Below are 21,696 nucleotides of genomic sequence, written 5' to 3'. Positions count from 1 at the left end.
CAGTGTTCATTACTTGACACCTGTTCTGGCTGCTGCATCTCCTGCAAGGGCTTTGTCCACGGATTATCCACCATCTTCCCTGTTGATGCAATTACTTCATAATTGTATCACAAAGAGAAAGGCAACATTTGAATACACTTCCCAAGCCTAATGTAGGGAGAACACTGCGCCTTGCAGAACACACAAAATTATCAAGATAGTTTTGGAAATCTTGCACGTGAAGGAGGGGTTGCAGTTGTAGCCTTCTGTGTAACAGAGATCATTATGAGTGAGAAGCCATAAAACAGCTTGCAGGTACACATTTTTGCTTTAAAACCCCAGAACAGCTAGCTGAAATTACATAAACTGCATATATTTTATGGTGAATGTTCTCTTTCAGCATCTGCACAAAGGCAAATTATAGAAAATTGTTACATCTCTTCACCCTAGAAAATCTTAAAGGAAAACAACCCAGGCCACCCTCCAAGAACATTTCTTTGAAGAGAAGGGGACATTCTTTCTCAAGATCAGCTTTGTTGGTTCATATCTTTCAGTTTTGGAAAGATGGTTCCGGGGCTTTGGGAGAAACAGATTTGGATCAGGAACAAAAATATGTAATATCTCTCCTCTAACTTATCTTTGCAATGACTGATTTGATATATTAAAACAAAACAAAACAAAAACCCTGGCCAATATACAACCCACTGTAAACTCTCTATTTCCTGTTTAATCTCTTCTTCCGAGGAAGTGATTTGAACAGAATAGAGCGTTTGTAAGGAAACAGTACACAGCCAGCAGGTTTATCTAAAAAAGAATCTGCAGAACTTCGTTTTGGGGGTTTTGTTTGTTTGTTTTCTTGAAGGCCAGATGAAAACTAACACATGACAAGAGAAGGCTGGAAAGTCCTGTTTCTTTCCTTTTTTTTTTGGTCGCACCGCGTGGAATATGAGATCTTAGTTCCCTGTCCAGGGATAGAACCCACACCCCTTGCAGTGGAAGCGCAGAGTCTTAACCACTGGACCACCAGGGAAGTCCCATGGAAAGTCCTGTTTCTAATAATGGTGCTCTCTCAGCCCACCTCCGTTCCCACGTGGGATAAGCCTCTGCTAAAAGACCAGTCTTGGGGCGACAACTCAGTTTTCACAAATCACTATGAACCTCCCATTCCTGTGAGACAGACCTTAATCAGCAACACAGAAAACCTGCTCCCTGGGTGTACCCCTGCACCCCCACCCCTGCCCAAAATAACCCGCCACTGCTTACTGTTCAAGTTCTATCAGACACACAACCGAGAGGATGGGTGGGGGGATTAGGGGCGAGTATAAGGGACATATTCCTTCCTCTAGTCTAGAGAATCGAGATTTTATCGTTGAGCTAATTCAGATTCCCATAAAACTACGCCACTGGACCTCACTGATTTGCCTCCTCCCCCCACCCCCGACCCCTGAGAGGAGCAGTGATTCAGTTTAAAGCCCTCAACAAATATGCTGTGAGAAAAGACTACAGAAAGCACAGCATTGCATTTCCTGCGGGGGCACCTTTCACTGCCACCACTCAGCGTGCTCTATGTGAAGACCTGCGTGACAAGTCCTTGTCAAACCAAAGTACCGAGGCATGGTGTGCTTTGAACAATTACTTCTAACGCCAATCATATGATTTAATGTGTCTCTTTTGCTTTAGCCGCCAGGAGGCTCAAAATTGAACTTTAGTAAAACTTTAATTACTGTATATTGTTTACTTTTAGTCTCCATATGGGCCTAGCAGCTCACAGCTCTCTTTCTGTAAGACCCTTATTTAGAACTTTGGGAGTTCCACCTGCAAATCTGAGTCATTCCGTCCCTGACTTTTTTCGCCTTTGAGGTCATTTAGTATAGATCTGGGTAAATGCTGATGAGCCACTGATTAGCATCTCCTAAGCAGAGGATAACTGGTCACACTGTGAGGCAAGCAGGCCAGTCTTTTGTACCTCATGTCAACCAATCAGTCATTGGCTGAGGCCTTCCCCCAGGTGGGGGTGAGGGTGGGCAGTGAAGTGGCCAGTTCAGCTGAGGGCAGTTCTCTAGAGAGGGAGCAGCTGTGACCATGAACAACCAACAACCATCAGGTAGGGAACAGGTGTACCAATCTGGTAAAATTATCTCAGCTAGGTACCAAAACACACATCCACCACCATCCCTTAAATGGTTTCCATGGAGTTTCATATTCCATCCATCTGGTTAACCACAGCTGACCATTTTGGTATTAGTCGTAGTATTTATTGAGTACTCATTATTTCCCAGGAACTTTGCTAAGCACTCATCTGCATCATTTCACTTAATCCTCACGACCATCCCATGAGGCCTGTTGCATGATTGCTCTAGTTTTACTATGACAAGTCTAAGCCCTAAGAGTTTAAACAACTTGCCAGGACACACAGCTTGCAAGAAGATGAGTGATTCCAAGGTAAGTCTGTCTGACTCCAGAGCCTCAGCCTTTAACCAGTGTATCACACTCCCCACCTCACATAAACATATGTATTTAATTAGATATTAGACAACAATTGTGCATTTGCCTTTGATCTTGTGAAATTAAATCAGTATTGTATCATCATGGACAGTGGCTCTTACTGGCTCCCAAAGAGCTCTTCATTATTCCCCATTTAGAAAACCATGAAGGGACACCATCATCTCAAAAATATAGGATTTTCATTTTATAATACCTCATACAACTAAAAAGGAAGCAGTTAATACCAAAACTTATAAAGAACAGCAATCCTGGGCTTCCCTGGTGGCACAGTGGTTGAGAGTCCGCCTGCCAATGCAGGGGACACGGGTTCGTGCCCTGGTCCGGGAGGATCCCACATGCTGCGGAGCGGCTGGACCCATGGCCGCTGAGCCTGCGCGTCCGGAGCCTGTGCTCCGCGACAGGAGAGGCCACAATGGTGAGAGGCCCGCGTACCGCAAAAAAAAAAAAAAAAGAACAGCAATCCTATAATAATATACAACATGCTTTAATTTCACTACTGACAGGGAGGAAAAATTAAAAATCTATGAGTTTAAATGTTATGTATACATCAGTTCCAAAGATGAAATCTTAAGTTAAACTTTAGTTCTTATGAAATTGGTGCCTGAGATGCATGTCTTTGAATGAAATACAAAAATGTACATTTCAATACATGCTCATAAAACACAAATACGTACTCATAAAATACAAATATAATTTTATTTACTGATTATCTTGATTATAGTACCAAAATTTGAAATCATAAAACATATGAGTTACTGGAAATATAAGCAGGATACATACATTTTTTTCCTACTCAGCTATAGATATTAACTCCTATTAACTCCCTTCATGTCATTAGTGATAGACTGCATTGTAATATGCTAATATACATGCATATATTCCTTCAGTGCCCCAACTTACAGAGAACCAATTTACATTTGTCACTTACTGATGATTGACTCCCAAAAAAACTGCCCGCAGGGGATTTCCTTGTCTTCCTGCTTCCTTCCCCTCCACCACTGGCTGAAAACTGCCACCCCTGCCCCATTTTACCTATCTCCCAAATGATAGTCAACAACAGGGTCTGGTGACAGGACATCATCAAAAAAGGGAAGAAGTGGAGGAAGGGTTAGAAGAAAATGGAAAAGATGAGAAGAAACTAAAGGAGTGAAGAGTATTCCAAAATTCCATTGCATGTGGCTACCCCACGCAAGCTCCTAAGTAGTGTCAATGAAAGCCACAAGGAAGAAATGAATGTCCCCATTTTATCTCACTTTCCTCACTCTACTACACTCATTCCTTCTGAGATTTGTTATCCCCTCTGCACATCCTTTGCCAACTTTAGAACATTTTTCTTCTTTTTATCTTCCCATCCTCCATCCTTGCCCTTTTTTCACACCAATGACTCTGCCTCTGGAAACCCTTTCTTCATCTTCCATCGAAATCACACCAGTCCCTGCTTAGCCTTTTCTCTGAGGGAAGGCCACTGGCATTACCACCAATAAGCAAAGCAAATAGCTGATTTCCACCACCAGTGCTCAGCATGTGAAGGCATCTGTCCCATTGCTGAAAGGAGGCAGATGTCTTCCTCCAAATGGAAATTCTAAACCAAACTTCACAGAGGAACACTCTTATACATGGTGTGTATATTCTACATTCCTCTTAACAACACTGATCTTCAGATACATTTGGGAATTAACCTTGAAACCTGACTATCAAGAATGGCTTTTTTCTACAGGGAGATGATTGCAAATTCTACAAAAACTTTCTTATAAACCAACTCTAGACATCATCCTTCCTTGGGTTGGAGCCTCCCTTTGTGGGATCCAAGTCTTTTGGGTCATACTCACTCCTGGCACTCTTAACTCTTTCTGCAATCCTCAACTCTTTCTGTAATCCCCAAATAAAACTTGACTTACCACCCAACCAGGCCATCCAAACCCTCCCATGCAATCCTTGGAACTCATGATCTCACATCAACAAGATCACTATAATCCTTAAACTCTTCCCTAAATGGTCCCTTCAGCTTCTTTTCTAATCAAAACCTGGCTATTCTCTGAGAGGACTGTTTTCCCAGCCACCCTCTTCAATGCGGACTATGTTCTGTTCCCCACCCCCGCCCTTATATTTCACATTATTGTAGGCTGATAGCTTTTCTACTTCTTCTTCATTGCCACTCCCACATCCTTAAAACTCACCACTTGAAAGGGTGTCTTCAGATTTTACCACCTGCTGCCCCTTTATGTGGCAGCTACCCACTGTTATCCTGGAAATGCCACCTCCTTCACTCTACCCTACCACTTTTTCATTGTCCATCATCCCCTCATGCCCTTACTTCCCTCCTTACTGAGCTTATATTCTGTTGCCCATCCTTATAATCACATTAGTGCATACGCCTGCAGCCCTCGTGTCCTTCTCTCCTATTATGCTTGCCTGGTAAAGCCCTGGTCCTGGTTAAACTCAACTTTCTTCCACCTCTCCCCTCCCCCTGAGCAACTAAATGTGGACATAGAAAACCATACGGCCATGCTGGCTACTAATGAACCATGCTGGCTACTAGCCAACTCCACTAAGTTTCCCTGGTCAATGCACTCTTCCACCCTCTGAGTTAGTTATTTCACACCTTCTCTCTCCTCAAATACCTTTCTCCAAAACCTCCCTCCTCACTCTCAGCTGATAGCCTTGCTTCTTAGTCCAATGAGGACAGAAGCAATCAAAAGATAAAATCTGCATCTTGCTGCTACCAAATCCATAGCTACCCATATATTTTAGATAAAACATATCTCCCTTATTACTGTTTCTGCTCCAACTTAAAGCCTATTCCTCATTCCCTTTTGCCTACTCAAGGACTTTGGAGTACCTCTGAATTGAAAAACACAACCAAGAACTAAATAAAATTTTCTCTTGATGCTGCATCTTCCTGCTATAATCTTCTTCTTTTTATGTCAAAAGTCCTAAGAAGCATTGCTTATCCTCTTGCCTCTGCTTTCTTACATCTTAGTCTCTCCTGAGGAGTCCCCACTCAGGCTTTCATGCCCTCCTGTCCACTGAAACAATGCTTGTCATGGTCACCACCAACCCTCATGTTTCCAAATCCTATGGTCAGTTCTCCGTTGCTCACTCCTCTTTTTGAAACACTATTTGACGTGGCTTCTAAATACCACCATACTTTTCCTCCTGCTTCTGACAATTCCTTTTCTTTGCTAGTTTTTCTTCTTCTCCCCCAGGGCTCAATTCCAGCACTCATTTTCTTCCATTTCCATACCCTTTCCCTAAAGAGTTTCACCTTGTTCTTTGATTTTAAACAATATCTCTTGACTAATGACTCCAAAATTTGCACCTGCAGCCTCATTTAGCCAGTGGCCTACCAGCCACTTATGCTTTGAGATCCGATAGTCCTCTCAAGGTTAAGTCCAAAACAGAACTCATGGCTTCTCTCCCTAACCCCCCAACTACCCCTGCCTGGTCTTCCCCACCTTGGGAAGTTGCATGACCTTCCATCCAGTTCCTCTCGCTAAAAACCTAGCAGTCGTCTTTAATTATTCACTTTTTCTTATACCAATGCTCAATCTATCAGAAAATTTTATTGGCTGTGCCCATAGAATAGATCCCAAACTTGACCATATCTTGCCTCCACCTCCACTCAAGCCAGCTCTTGCCTTGACTGTTGCGATGGCCTCGTGACAGGTCCCCCACTTCCAGAGCAGCCCTTGTATGGTCTAGTTTTTTACACAACAGCCAGAGTGATCATGATAAGAGGTAAATTAGGCCATGTTTCTCATTTGCTCAAAATTTTCCAGTGACTTCCTAATTGTCTTATGACAAAAGATGAAATTTGACACCAGTCCACAAGACACACCGTGTCTGGACCTTGATATACTTCGACTTCTGTCCAAGTCACCCCAGCATTCTTGCTGGTTTTGAATGCATGGCCAGCCCAGGGACTTTATACTCACCTTCCCCACTGCCTGAGATGCTAATTCTGCAGATATTTGCATGGCTTGCAGAAGATATCTGTGAGCAGGTGACCATCCTACTGAAACCGGCTTCCCCTCTATCAATCCCTGCTTTATTTTTCTTTCTGGCATTTGGTAAAGAAAATATAGCATTATTATATATGTATTTATTTACAAGTCTGTGTTTATTTATTTACAAGAACGAGGACTTTGTCTTTCTCATTCACCAACATATTCCCAGAACCTAGAACACATAAGACACATAGTGAGCACTCAATATATATTCTTGCAATTAATAATTGTGTTGTGTATACATGCCCATGTGAGTGCATGTACACACACACACACACACACACATACAATCCTATCTGTTTATTCCTGTGGTGAAGTTTGGTACCTATATTTCAATGGTTAGTTACACATACATTAATGAAAAACAGGCTTTTAGAGTTAAGGCTTCAGGTGCTTTAGATGATTGTCATCTCAGTTGCTACACAGAAAATGGAATACACACTTTTGCTCCTATTTCTTGCCTTGGTGTCAAACTGTATGTAAAACAAGATTCATTTTAATACCTTGGAGGCATTACTGTGTTTCTTAGGCTCAACAGAGGAGATAAGCTGGTTAACCAGCTCTGAGGACACATGTTTCCCATTTCAATAAATGTACTTGTGATACATCACAGCAACTGTGCTTTCCCCAAATGCACAAACAGAACTCGCATGACAGTCATAGCCTACAACTGATTTCCTAATGCAAACTCTTATTGTAGTGATTGCTATTGTTTCCCTGGAGACAGAGTGGACTCTTCCACTGCTAGAATTCTTGGATCATTTAGAAAAAGGTTCTATCCAGAGATATCACACAAGTTAGTCTCTGGAACTGATTATGTATAGACAATAACTTCATGTTTTTAAAACCTATAAACACCAAAATACAGAAATTTTACCCTAACTTTGAGATAAAACTAGTCTGATAAACATACTTGCTTTTATTATTATGGTTGATTTATTTTTATTCCAACTCATCCCCGCCCCACAGAAAAAGTGGAGGAGAAAAGAAGAAAAAAAGGAAAAACGTTTGAAGGGGCACATAGATTTTTCTTCTGACTTATCACTTCTCATACTGTGTTAGATAGTCCCTCTACTTAATTCATCTGTTTGTTAAACCTGAGAACAGAGGCATCTTATAAAATACTTTTAAATGTGCAAAACAACAAAAGAATTTAAGTTTTAAGTGTCTCAAATATATTTTTACAGGAAAACACAGTACAAATTTTGTCAGCAGATATGATCCCCGATTTAATAGCTGGATACAACTTCCGCCCATGCAAGAAAGGTAAGTGTCTATTTCTTAGGTCTGAAACATTTGTGGCTGCTTTACTGGAAGTAAGGATGCTGAATGGTTTTCCATGATAAGGTACGCTAAACAGAGCCAGTGAAAGTCACAGGAGTCAAATACAAAACCTGGCCTGGCCAACTTAGACTAACTGCCTTATTAACTCAATGGAAAAAATAATCAAAGATGTCAATTATTTGTCCCAATGGAGGAAGAAAAAATTTGTATGACTTGTCTTCCTTTTTTTGTTACTAGTTAAAGTTCACTTTTTAATTGAAGTATAGTTCTGTACAATATATGTGTACAACATAATGATTCACAATTTTTAAAGGTTATACTCCATTTATAGTTATAAAATATTGGCTATATTCCCTGTGTTGTACAATATATTCTTGTAACTTATTTTATACCTAATAGTTTGTACCTCTTAATCCCCTACCCCTATCTTGCCCCTCCCCCCTTCCCTCTCCCAATTGGTAACCACTAGTTTGTTCTCTATATCTGGAAGTCTGTTGCTTTTTTGTTATATTCAATAGTTTGTTGTATTTTTTGGATTCCACATATACGTGATATCATACAGTATTTGTCTTTCTCTGTCTGACTTATTTCACTTAACATAATGCACTCCATGACTTGTCTTCCTTTTCCACGTTGAATTGTTTTTGTTTGTGTTTTTTTTTTTTGACAAGCAGAGCTACAATTTCACTGGCTATTCCACTCTTCTTAGTTATAATATATTTAAATCTTATCATTGAAATATAAAACACCATTCTCACAATGATATGTATATACTTTGATGCAGAAATTTCAATATTGAAGTTTTCAGGTCTCACAATCTCAAATTCATTGCATTTACCTCCTCAAATATCTTGCCATCATACATTCAAAATCGATTTGTCAGCTTACAAAAAAAAGAGTTTTGCAAAGTGTCCCCTCATTTTTAATGTATGCAGTGTTTATCTCACCCAGTTCTCCTAGTATCAAAGGACAATAAGGCAACTATGTTTATACATATTCAGTTCTCCTGACTGTTACTTAGGCAGGACACCATTTCTTAATATGCACATGTAAATTCACATACTAATGTTTGAACACTTGGTTCTTTTCAAATAATATCTCAACATCCTCTTGAGCAAATTTTCCAATATAATAGTAACGATAAGCTGCAACCTGTTTCTTCTTCTCAATTGGACTAAGAAATAATTTTCTTTCTTATTTCCTTCATAACCTTAACATCTCCTTCTTTAAACATTCAATCAGATTACACTGAGATCAAGTTAAATCCTTAATCATAAATTCAAAGTTAAAAGGAAATTTTCAGATCATACCATTCCTCAAAAAGGTACATTACTACAGAAAGAGAGTATGAATCTCTGCTATAAAGAAACAATATCTAACTTCCCATTCCATATAAGCATATTAAAACTCTCTTTCAGGAGACTAAAAGCTATACATTGAAAATGATGAGGCACAATATAGTCTAAGGACCATAGACACTGTTAGGAATGTCTAGTTGCAAGGTACCTCAAGAAATTATTCTGAGTCAATCAATATCCTGACAAACTTCTCAATCCTCCTGTTGTGTATACATGTATATATAAAAGCCTCTCATGTCTTTCTCCAAAGTACCTTGTTTCTCTCCTTTTGGGGTTATTTTCTAGTTGCTGTCATTGTAGCTGCATCACTTTACCCTTTAATCAAAACCATTCCAAAAAATTTTATTAAAAAAACACTTTAAAAATACACATCAATAACACGTTTGAAATGTCAGCATCTCATCACTATGGTCGCCTTTGCTGGGGGCTGTTCACCACGATAATTAACCTTCACGCCTTGGGTTTGGGAGGCATAACTCACATCGCGGTCAATTATCTCACTGTAGAGCCCCTAAGGATGAGAAGTATTGCTGCAAAACCTAATTAGTAATTTTTTAAAATGTGTATTGTTTACTTGATATTCTATAATGACTTCCTCTGAGGCACTATGGCCTATCATGGCAGGGTCCTACTTAGACAATTTTTAGCAGCTCATTGACCTGATAAAAAGACCTGCCATGGTCTGTCGCCGCCCGGCAGCCACCGTTGACAGGATGGACTGTTAAACGTTTCTTTCGAAGTCATTATGGTATATCATGTCAGGTCTCTAGTAAAAGAAGTTTTTTTTTTAGATTTAGAACAATCAGCTCGATAGACCAAATAAAGAGCTCCTTCCAGAGCTGAATGGGAAAAGGCAGATCTCACAAATGCCCAGTCAATCTTCTAGCTCCATATCTCCTATGGGTTGGTTGACCTAGGCAGCAATCCATAACTTAAAATGAAATTTTTCTGTCATTGCCGAGCTTCCATTCAACATAGCAAGTACAGTTAGCTACCAGCATGGTTTAATTGGTGATTAAACAAAGAAGGGAAAAAAATCTAAAATATATGAAATACTCTTCAGATCAGAAAAGAGGTTTCTTGAGACATTTAATTGAGTTAATTTTGCATTGTATAGATCATGAGTCAAACTCACCAGAAGTTTCCCACCTCCCTCCTTCCATTAGCTGCTCCCTAACTGCTGAGAAGTTATTATGCTGGGAAGTTACCAAACTGATTGAGAATAATAGAAACATTGAAAGCCACCTCTGGGGTCACCCACTCTTACAGAGCTGGCTGGGCAAATTCCTAGGATTATCTTACCTAATCAGAGCTTCCAAAAGAATATAATAAAAGTGCAGAACACCCTCCCAGTTCAGCAGAGAAATGGGCATGTGACCTCCAGGCTTATTCAACCATAGGTCAATCATGAATTGTATGCCTGCTGCCTATGAGGTTACTGACAGAAGTGATTAGACAAAAATACAAAGATAAATGTAAAGCTGATGAGTTGTTTTGGTCTCAGATTTAGGATTTGATTCTTCAGTAAGAAGAGGGCAAAAATGAACACTTGGATCAATAAAAATGCTTTGGTGACTGTAATGCTGTTTTCAAAAAAAGTAGACATTTTAGGTATTATTCTTGTGGAGATATTACCCCCTAGCTAGTCTTGGAGACAGAAAAGAAAAAGAAGGGAGGGAGGGAGATAAAAAGCCATTTGGAGAGCACCAGTAACAAAGTTTAAGTTTCGCAGACTAGGTGAAAAGCTGGAAGCACATACAACAAAGATGTTTCCAAATTTAAATACTATGTTTCTAGCAGCCTTACGAGAAACAATTGGAGACAATATTGTGTTTTTAAAAATCTGTTGTTTTTAACCTGATTGTAGAAGTCAAAAGTTGAAACTGAGATACAATTTCAGTTTTCTGACCTAAGGGTCAGAAAGAACTTTTAAAGATCTGTACAATACACAGGTTCAAAATATATTTGTAGAGGTCATTGGTAGTCTTTTTAAACTTATCTCAATTCATTGAATTTCCTCTCTGGCATTGGGACAGGGGGTGGAGGGGTGGAGGAGGGAGAGAAGAACAATTTGTAATACAAATAGTGTAATTCCATTAAAAAATCTTCAATAATCTTGAGCTTCCTTTTTCCCCAAAATAAAACAGCCTAATCAGGTGTGCTTTTCGTGTGGGTAGGTGGGGCAGGGAGCATTCCCAGGAGAGACCTGGTGCATAAAATTTTAGCCTCGAGCAAATGTTCACAGTTGCTGATAGACCATTAACTATCCAGTGTTTCTATAATGCATTTCGTGAATTCTCACTTTGGGCATGCAAGGGAATAAATCAGAGACTCAGAACCTTCGCTATTAAAATTTCTGCATAAAAATGCACTTTTAGTCAGGAAGTGAAACCTACTGATTTTTTTTCCCCCGTTCAGAACCTAACAGTGACACTGTGTGGATAAAGCTAGGAGTACACGGAGCATCAGATTAGGAACGCCTGGGCTAAAAATAGAGTTCCGACAGGCTCCCTCGGGTTAAGAGAGGAAGGAAGGAACCAGAACAGAAAGAGTGAGAAAACAACTTTAGACAAGATAAAAGGAGTTCACACTGCCAAAAGAAGATCTTTCTCTTATTCTCCACTATCTAAACTTCATTAAATAGAGGATTTTCATACTTGTCATGACTAACATTTTTCTCTTCTAAACCAGAATATGGTACATAATACATAGAAGAACTCAGAATATAGTACATTACCCACATGGTCCAAACTATGGGATTGGCCCACTAAATATGGCCTATTAGTAAAATTAGTAAATTAATTATTTCAGACGCTCCAAAACCTGTCATAGAATCATATGGAAGAGGGATACTGACCTACCCTGGTGTCAGCGATGCAAAGAAATATCTGTGTTACTTTAGTACAGATTTTTGTAGACATGAGTCAGTCTTTTCAATCAAATATTTTAACTTGAGAAGGTAAAAGTGCTAGTAAAATAACCTTGACCTATCATATTCAATAAGAGAGCAACTGAAATCTGGTTGGAGAAATGGAAGGAACCAGTGATCCATCTGTGTGCACTTAATTTTGCTATTGTTATTAAAACTAATTTTATATTTAGATGAGTTTTTACTTCTTTACACCAGGAAATCCCAATTTTTTAATGTTATTAATCCCCTTGATAATATGATTAAAACCTTCCTCCCAAAACCTTTCTCCAAACATATTCCAAAAAATGCACATATATACATATATATATATAATATATGACATTTTATTTAAAAATTCTTTTTACAATTTCAGAGCTTCATATATCCCTCAGAAGACAAGGGCCCAGGATAACAACAACCCTTATTTAATGAAATCTATCTCACTTGCTCTTTATTCTCCTTCCTACTTTTATCATTCTCTCTTTTTCCTTTCATCATCTTTCTGTGTTTTGCACAGCACATATGTCTTTCAAAACCATCAAGAAAACATAGGGGAAAAAACCATTGCCAAAATATTACTCTCAAACTATCAATGATGCTAACAATTCTAGGACTATCCAGAAAAACTGAACCTTACGATCTAGCAATCCCACTTTCACATATACTGTATCCAAAGGAACCAAAATCAGTAACTTGAAGAGATACCTGCACTCCCATGTTCATTGCAGCATTATTCACAAGAGCCAAGATATGGAAACAACCTAAGTGTCTGTTGACAGATAAATAGATAAAGAAAATGTGGTGAATATATTTAACGGAATATTATTCTGCCATAGAAAAGAAGGAAATCCTGCCATGTGCATGACAAACCTGGATGAAACTGAAGGTGATCATGCCAAGTGAAATGCCAGACTGAGAGAGACAAATACTGTATGATATCACTTATATGTGGAATCTTACTTTAAAAGTCAAACTTAAAGAAACAGATTAGAATGATGGTTGCCAGGGGATCAGGGTGGGGAAAGTGGGGAGAGATTGGTCAAAGGGTACAAACTTTCAATTATAAGATAAGTAAATTCTGAGGATCTAATGTACAGCATGGTAACTATAGTTAATAATACTGTATTGTTCACTTTAAATTTGCTGAGAGAGTAGATCTTAAGTGTTCTCAAAAGAAAAAATGTTACCACATGAGCTGGTGGATGTGTTAATTAATTTGATCATGAAAATCATTTTACAGTGTATGCACAAATCAAATCATCACATTGTACCCTTTACGTGTATTACAGTTTTGTCAATTATACCTCAGTAAAGCTGGAAAAAATAAAATAAAACTTCATATATCACCATCCATAACATATGCCATATATTTATGGTATAAATTATAGAAAAACACTAAAGAATTTAGTCATCACTTAAAATACTATTCAGAAAAGTTTATATGCAAACATCCTGATAGCTGATTTTTAAAACCTTTTTATCCAAATAATATCAACTGATAGCTCCTGAGCATGAACAAAATGTGGGACACTATGACAAGCATTTTACGCATGTGTTCACAAATAACCCCATGAGGAAGGTACCATCATAATCTCTATGTTACAGATGAGCAATCTGAGGCTGAGGGGGTTAAGTAACATGTCAAAGCCCACACACCCAATGAGTCATATAGCCAGGCAATCTGATTCCAGAGAACAAACTGTTCATCAAGATGCTATATACTGCTTCCCAGAGGTTTTGACACTTAGTAAACACAACTTGGAAAATCTCCAAACAGTATAGGTTTACCTGATTTAAAACCTCTAGGGCTCCTCATTTTGCTGTTGACATTGCCCAAGAGTCTTGGCATCAATTTTTATAAAGACCATTAATTCAATAAACATAAATTATGTTCTCTGAGGGGCTTGGCACTTCACAATTGTACTTTTTCAGTATTGAACCATATGTTATCCTTATGAAGTATTATTATTCCAGTAGCATGAATGAGAAAAAAAGAAGCAAAAGGTCAAGGACTTGCTTAAGATTTCAACCTAGTCATCCTAACTCCAAATCTTTAAGTCCTCTTCCAACCTCTTTTCTCCCTCAGCTCTCATATATTATTAGTAACTAAGCCTTACATCCTCCTTTAAAATATCTTGCATCACCTCTTTTCATGTCTTCTACTAAAATTCTAATTCAGGTCCTCAATCTCTCACTCCTAGATTATATTCTCCCTCAGAACTGGCCTCCCTGTCTCCAGTCCTTTCAACACAGCTTGCATGTCTTTTGCCTTTGATGGAAGGTGGGATAACTTAATAAATAGTCTCTCTTGAAAAGAGACTTTAAAATAACCTTATAGGTTCATAAGAATCAACACCAAAAGCTACATAGATGAAATTCCTAATATGGGTTATATAAGAGCAAGATTTCAACACTATATTCAGTTGAAAAAGTTTCTCTGTTTGCAGTCGTACTGGGAGGAAAAAAGAAAAAAATGATAATTGAAGAAAAATTTTGATGATGTAGTTCTCTTATAAATTGGGAACAATGACCCTTGAAGGACCATAAAGAAAGTGAATGTCAAGATAATTTATTATTGTTGCATTATCTACCTCATTTTTCACTTTGTCTTACTGAGCTGTGATATCCTTACAAGGTACCAAATATCCCAAACATTAGTGAACACTTTAACAGTGTATAAAAAGCAAGATAAAAAGAGCTGAAACAAAGAGTTTGTGAATTTCTCCTCTACTGTGACTTTAGTATCGATAATCTTAACCAGCATGGGCACTGCAGATGGTTGCTGTACAAGGTCTCAGATTTAGAAGGGAGCTATATGTGTAATTTCCAAAGGTCTGCACCCCTTTCTGAAACAGGCTGTCCTCGCTTCCCATGACTGACTGGGCTCCTTTTGTGATTTACATTGGGTTGTTTTGTTTTTTGTTTTTTTTCATTGTAGAAGAGCCAGTTTCTATGCATGTCGGTTGGACAAACATTTATACGTTATTGGTGGACGGAATGAAACTGGCTACTTGTCCAGCGTGGAGTGTTATAACCTAGAAACAAATGAATGGCGTTATGTGTCCCCTTTGCCACAGCCTCTGGCAGCTCATGCGGGAGCAGTGCACAATGGGAAAATATACATTTCAGGCAAGTCATTCATCCACTTTGTGTTACAAAGTTCAGTTCCAAGGCATTTTCTTGACTTGTGTGTCTATGCTTAATTCACAGGGGGGGTACACAATGGAGAATATGTCCCATGGCTATATTGCTATGACCCCGTCATGGATGTCTGGGCTCGAAAACAAGATATGAACACAAAACGTGCCATCCACACTTTGGCTGTAATGAATGATCGCTTGTATGCAATTGGAGGAAATCATTTGAAAGGTCTTTTTTTTTTCTTTTAATCACAATATCATTTGCATCTCATGTTTCTTGCTAAGGGGGTTTCTCATTAGATAATCATAGTTAACCAAGTAAAAAGGTTGACCAAATAAAATCTACTCTTTGCAAATTAGCAGTACCCTTGGGCAAGCACTTATTTTGGCTCTCCTGCAGATAGGATTATTTTGAAGTTACCACATACATTAAAGAAATGAATAATGATGTCTACAGAAAATTTAAAAAACCAGAGCATTAATAACTGAAAAGCACAAACGATTTGTTGTAACAATGAATTCAGTAAAATAAATTATTCCTTATCACCAAAATTATAGTAATGGATTTTTTCCAGAAAATTGTTTTTGTAATAATCATAAAGAACCTTAGTCAGAGAAGCACAAAGAAGCGTGTATGTGATTTTTCTTAAAGAAAACAGTAGAATTTCATGTCTAAATTTAGAATTATTTCTTTGAAGAGTTGAATATCAAACCATCTATGATTCTCAAGTTCTTTCCATTTGCTTTTTTAATCAGTAACATTTAAAGCATAGTCTTTTTAGAGCCATATTTTGGCTTGTTTCCCTCCTTGTGTATGTATGTGACTGCAACTTTTTCGTAGTTTGTGTGCATGTGTGTAACACTGAATTTGACAGGAAAGCGGAGAGACCTATGATTCTGAGAACATTACTGAACTGCTTTGAGCTTCAGTTTTCTCATCTGAAAATGAAGAAGTTGGTCAAGTTGTTCTCTAAAATCTCTTCCAGCTCTGACTGTCAATGATCTTTGAAATTGAACAAAATGAGAAACAGGCCATCTGGGTATGGCACATAAGGCGATTCTGTGCATTTATTTTCCAATCATATACCCATCTTAAACCATGAGTTAGATATAGACATTTTTTCTCTTTTTCAAAATACATATTTACCCCTAAATGTAATAAATATTGGACAAGTGTAATTTTTAAGTAAGTATTTCCAAGTTCATATTCAATCAGAAATGTCAATATTCTGGTCTAGATCTGCTTCTCACCTTAGAGGTCTCCTCAGTGGAAGGGAATTTATCTTTACTGCTTCAGACTCTTCCCTTTTCATTCTTTTTTGCTTTCACTGGTGCTCTTTCATTTCAGTCCATACACCATTCATTCCTTTACATCAACGTATTTTATATTAACTTTGTAGCTTTCTGCATTAAAATATGACTTCTACTAATTTCTTTTGCACAAGAATGCCTAATATTTTAGGAACTTTTAGTATTTAAGCTTATACTTGGAAGAAAAGACTTAGGTAATGACAACCTAAATGAAAAATAGCACATGCACATCAGAATTAGGTTAGCTCAGGAAGACATTGTGAAAGGAGGAAAGAGTATGGATTTTGCATCTAAGCCTGGGTCTGAATCCCAGTTATGTACTTAGAGTTGTGTGATCTTACTCTAGACATTTACCTCATGTCTGTCTGTAAAAAAGGGGTAATTATCCTTTCCTTGGTAATTGTGAGGTTTATAATCAACGTATGTACTCGATACAGAGAAGGCACACATATCCTCATAGATGCCACTAGGGAAACTTGCCCAAATCCCCATTTCATATAAATGCTTCAACAATTATCATCAAACTCTTAATGTTAAAGGAAAGGATTATATCACAGGGTCGCAGTAAGCACATTGCTCTGTTGCTCCCTTATGTGATTTATTTTATGTAAAAAGGTAGTGGCCTGAAATAGTCTGTCCACCACTTCAAGAGTGAAAATTTTTCTGATTTTTGGTCTATCTCTTTAATTACTTTGAAGAGACTGATATGTTGACTAATTTACCATATGTGTTGTGATTGTCAGCTGGCAAACATCCATAGCATGTGTTTAACAATTAAAAAAAAAATCCTTAAAGGTTTGGTCTGCTCGGTGACCCTGAGTCTCCTATTAAGGATTTTTCACTCCCTAAATGAAAGGCAGGGCTTCAGTGGAGTCTGGGGAAATGAGTTGTTCTCTGCAACCTAGTTACTGCTCCAGCCACTGAGAAATTTTATCAAAAGTGGGAAAAGTCTTTCAGAGGACGATAGCCCCCTACTCTAAACCTGGATCCTTAGTAGATACTGGAAACCATTCACATCATCACAGCTGTTTATACATATAGTCAGACTGTAAAAAAAAAGAAAAAAGTAAAAGATTTTGAGAGAACAGAATATTCACTTAAGAAAAACAATAAAGTTTAGTCTGTAAAAGTGCGACTTTTGAAGCCTGTACACCCGGATTCAAATCTCAGCCTATCTAATGGCTGTATGACTAACTCAGGTCATTAACTCCCTCTGTTCCTCAGTTTCTCCTCTATAAAATGAATATAATGGTATCTACAGGATGCTTGAGGGGGTTAAATGAGCTCCTTTATACAAAGCACTTAGAAAACAATCAGCTTATTGTAAGCAGTCTATAAAATGCTTGCTTTAGGGCTCCCCTGGTGGCACAGTGGTTGAGAGTCCGCCGGCCGATGCAGGGGACACGGGTTCGTGCCCTGGTCTGAGAAGATCCCACATGCCGTGGAGCAGCTGGGCCCGTGAGCCATGGCTGCTGAGCCTGTGTGCCCGGAGCCTGTGCTCCGCAACGGGAGAGGCCACGACAGTGAGAGGCCCGCATACTGCAAAAAAAAAAAAAAAAAAAAAAAGCTTGCTTTAGCTATTACTATTTTAAACTTTTTAAATAAGGTTTAAATAAACCTTTACTGATACTCCAAGGTAAATCAGCTTTTACCAATGACATCTAGCCAGGCATTTTTGCTTTAAAGTAATCCAAAGCATACAGGGTTGGAGTGTCGGTGGCGAGGTGGAGTGGGGGGGAAGGGTTGTTTGTTTGTTTGTTTCTTAGGTCTTTCTGACATGTCTCCCAATTTCACCAGTCAGCTTACACATGTGTCTTCAAAGACACAATTATCTACTTCTTGGCCCTAGTCCTTTTGCAAAAAGAAGCCCTAGCCTTAAATTGGGACCCTGAGAGTTTATTCTTTGGTGATTCCATTTTGCTTTGTCACTTAGGTTTCTCCCACCTTGATGTGATGCTCGTGGAATGCTATGACCCAAAAGGTGACCAGTGGAATATTCTACAGACTCCCATCTTGGAGGGTCGCAGTGGTCCTGGCTGTGCAGTGCTAGATGACAGCATTTACCTTGTGGGAGGCTACAGCTGGAGTATGGTAAGTGTCCACATTTATCTCCTCCTCCTTTTTATTTGTGCTTCCTTTTTGTTTCTCTCCAAATGTGTTACCACCCACACAAGTACCTTTTAAGAGTAACATGTTTATATGCACGCAGTAAATTGCTTTAAGCTGTAAAATAGACTCAGTGTGGTCGCTGTAGAGCTGTCTTGCTATCTGGTCAATTGTATCGCAGAATGCGGTAGGTCTCTGCTTCCCTCCCACCCCCATGCTTTCCAACTAAAAGACTGAAGTGGTTTTTACAAATGTTCTATTAAAACTGTTTGGGAGAGTGAAAAGTTTCTGACCAGCTAAGCATAAAAAATGGAAATTAATTGTTCAGTTACCCACAAATTCTATTTAGGATTATGTAATTTGCCATTGCTTTCCACTTTCCCCTCTCTTTATGATGAAAATTTCTAAACATACAAAAAAACTGAGGGTTCAATGGGCCCTTGTTAAAGCACCATCCAACTTTGACATCCATCAGTGCTTTGCAGTACTTACTTCATCTATCCTCCCTTTAAAAAATTTTGGTTGAATCAATCTGAAGCAAATTCTAGACATGTTATTTCACCCTAAATGCTTCAGTATTCCTCTAAAAAAAAATCACTTGTTTATGTAAACACTATCATTATCACACTCAATAAAATTAACAATAATTCTTTTATATGCAATCAATTTTCAAGTTTATCCCATTGACTTGAATAAAAATGTATTTTTCAAATTGATACGTTCAAATCAGGATCCAAAAATTCTCACTTGTATTTGTTTATTATATCTCATACATCTCTTACAATCTGGAGAATTACTCCCGCCCCTCTTCCTGTCCCATGCCATTGTCTTGTTGAAAAAGCAAGGTCAGTTATCTTATAGAATATCTGATACTCTCGAATTGCCTAATGATTTCCTATGTTGTCATTTAAAAATAGTCCTCTATCTCCCTATTTCCTATAGACTGGAAGCCAGAGATAAGGACTTAAGTTCAGCTTTTCTCTGTTTTAACTTCTTTTGTTATTTATGTACCATTTATTTATTTATCTATTTATATATTTGTCTATCTATCTATTTATTTATTTATTTTAGTGAGAACACGTAAGGAGGTGGCTGTGTAATTCAAATAACATCACATCAGAGGACACATAGGGTCTAATGGTCTACACAGTCACTTTTTAAATGATGACCATTCCTATATTTTCCTATTTATATGTGTTGGTTTTATAAGATTAATTTGGGATTTTAATAATATTAATTAGTTTTATTTCTTTTGCATCCAACAAGATTGTTATACAAAGTTTGGAGGAGCTTTAAAAAGCTATTAGTTATTTGGAAGTGAATGTGTATTGACATATATCACTAGATATTGGTACATGTGCTCTTTTGCTAGTGGAAATTGATAGCTGCAAGAGTATGTATGTTTGGAACCAGACACCAGGAATACACTTTCAGAAAACGATTATGTTGGTTGGGATTTTTGTTTGTTTCTTGCCTATGGTCAAAACAAAACTGCTTTGGTTTAGGAAGGGAAATATTATACAAGCACTAGCCTCAGAGGTTGACAAAGAAAACAAGATTAAAGACATTTTTTATTTCTCATGTGGCCTTTTCAAAATAAATACGTCAATGTGTGAAGAAGTTGGCACGTCTTCATTTCCAGTTTATTTTTAACTGGTTTGGAACCCTATCTCTGATTCTCTATAGTAGTAAGATAAAAATGGAAAGGTGAGGTGACAATCTGAAATCCAATTTACTTCTTTTATTTGAATATTTAAGATAGGGCTTCCCTGGTGGTGCAGTGGTTGAGAGTCCGCCTGCCGATACAGGGGACACGGGTTTGTGCCCCGGCCCAGGAAGATCCCACATGTCGCGGAGTGGCTGGGCCCGTGAGCCATGGCCGCTGAGCCTGCGCGTCCAGAGCCTGTGCTCTGCAACAGGAGAGGCCACAACAATGGAAAAAAAAAAAAAAAGAATATAAAAGATAAATTTTTCCTTTTTTTTAAACTTAAACCAGAGGGATAATTTCCAACTTGAGGTAAGTTATCATAAGGGATTTATAAATCATTTGGGTGTTGTAGGTGCTTGACTTTTATTATTAGTCACATACACATACAAAACCCCGATTTTGAAATCTTGCCAATCCCAAATCTTCCCTTAGAGCACAATGGTTTAAAATCCATTGCTTTCATTTGGAAGTTTTTAGCAAGAGCAGAGAAAAAATATTGTCTTCCTAATGTAAATGTGATAAATAAGCTTGCCGTGGCAATTCTCTAAAGGCTCTCTGCTCTGCCATTCCAGGGAGCCTACAAGTCATCTACAATATGCTATTGTCCAGAAAAAGGCAGCTGGACAGAACTTGAAGGAGACGTAGCAGAACCACTGGCAGGCCCAGCCTGTGCAACAGTTATCCTACCTGCCTGTGTACCTTACAACAAATAACACCAGGAAACCCTGGAATGAACAGTATCACATTCTAGGAAGCAATGACAGGGGACATCCCTATTATAATAGGAACAATACATCCTAATGGTACAACTGCCGAAACTCCATTCTTGGTTTCTGATGATTTACAAGAAGCTACAAAAGAAAGAGACCTGTCCTCGAACAGGTACTCTGTCTGTAACTCGGATTACACCGAACTTCCTGTGGTGACAGACTCTTCCATTTCAGACTGGTTTTAACTTGTCCCAGCTTTATAAAAACTCCTCACATGGATCTCAACTTTCCAAAGGAGAAAGATAAAAAACGGGAGAGTGCCCCCCAGAGAGACCTAAGATCAGTATTGTGCATTGTAGTCTACCTGCATGTGATCTATGTTGAAGTTTTGGGGATATTGTGTTCATGAATGATTCAAAATTTGACCCACCAAAATACTCACACTGCATTACAGAAATTGCCACTAGATTCTGTATTCCTAACCTGTGGCTACTTCACAGATTCCGTAGGCAACACAGGTATAGAAAATCATAAAAGATTAAAGAGGAACAATTTTGTTTCCATATAACTTCATTTCATATACCTTCTGCCCCTATCAGCACCTCGTGGGAATGTAGAAGAGAAAGATATTGGCTCTTGTAGCAATTGCTTTCTGCCCTGTAGGTTCCAGGCTAGCC

General features: G+C 38.3%; 1 protein-coding gene across 1 annotated transcript in view; it reads left to right on the top strand.

Moving 5' to 3' along the window:
- KLHL14 (kelch like family member 14) overlaps positions 1-21,022 on the top strand; it is a gene marked incomplete at its 3' end in the record, with an annotated part of 98,275 nt that extends 77,253 nt beyond the window's left edge. Inside the window, exons 4-8 of the mRNA XM_081252890.1 lie at positions 7,679-7,757; positions 14,983-15,173; positions 15,255-15,413; positions 18,429-18,586; positions 20,882-21,022. Coding sequence (XP_081109016.1) covers positions 7,679-7,757; positions 14,983-15,173; positions 15,255-15,413; positions 18,429-18,586; positions 20,882-21,022 — 728 coding nt within the window. The remainder of the gene's footprint in view (positions 1-7,678; positions 7,758-14,982; positions 15,174-15,254; positions 15,414-18,428; positions 18,587-20,881) is intronic.
- Positions 21,023-21,696: the final 674 nt, after the last annotated feature.

This window comes from Mesoplodon bidens, assembly GCF_964165515.1.
Source record: "Mesoplodon bidens genome assembly, chromosome: 13".
In the NCBI taxonomy this organism is placed as follows: domain Eukaryota; kingdom Metazoa; phylum Chordata; class Mammalia; order Artiodactyla; family Ziphiidae; genus Mesoplodon; species Mesoplodon bidens.
The sequence above is the reverse complement of the archived record's forward strand: the minus strand, read 5'-3'. Positions and strand labels throughout refer to the sequence as shown.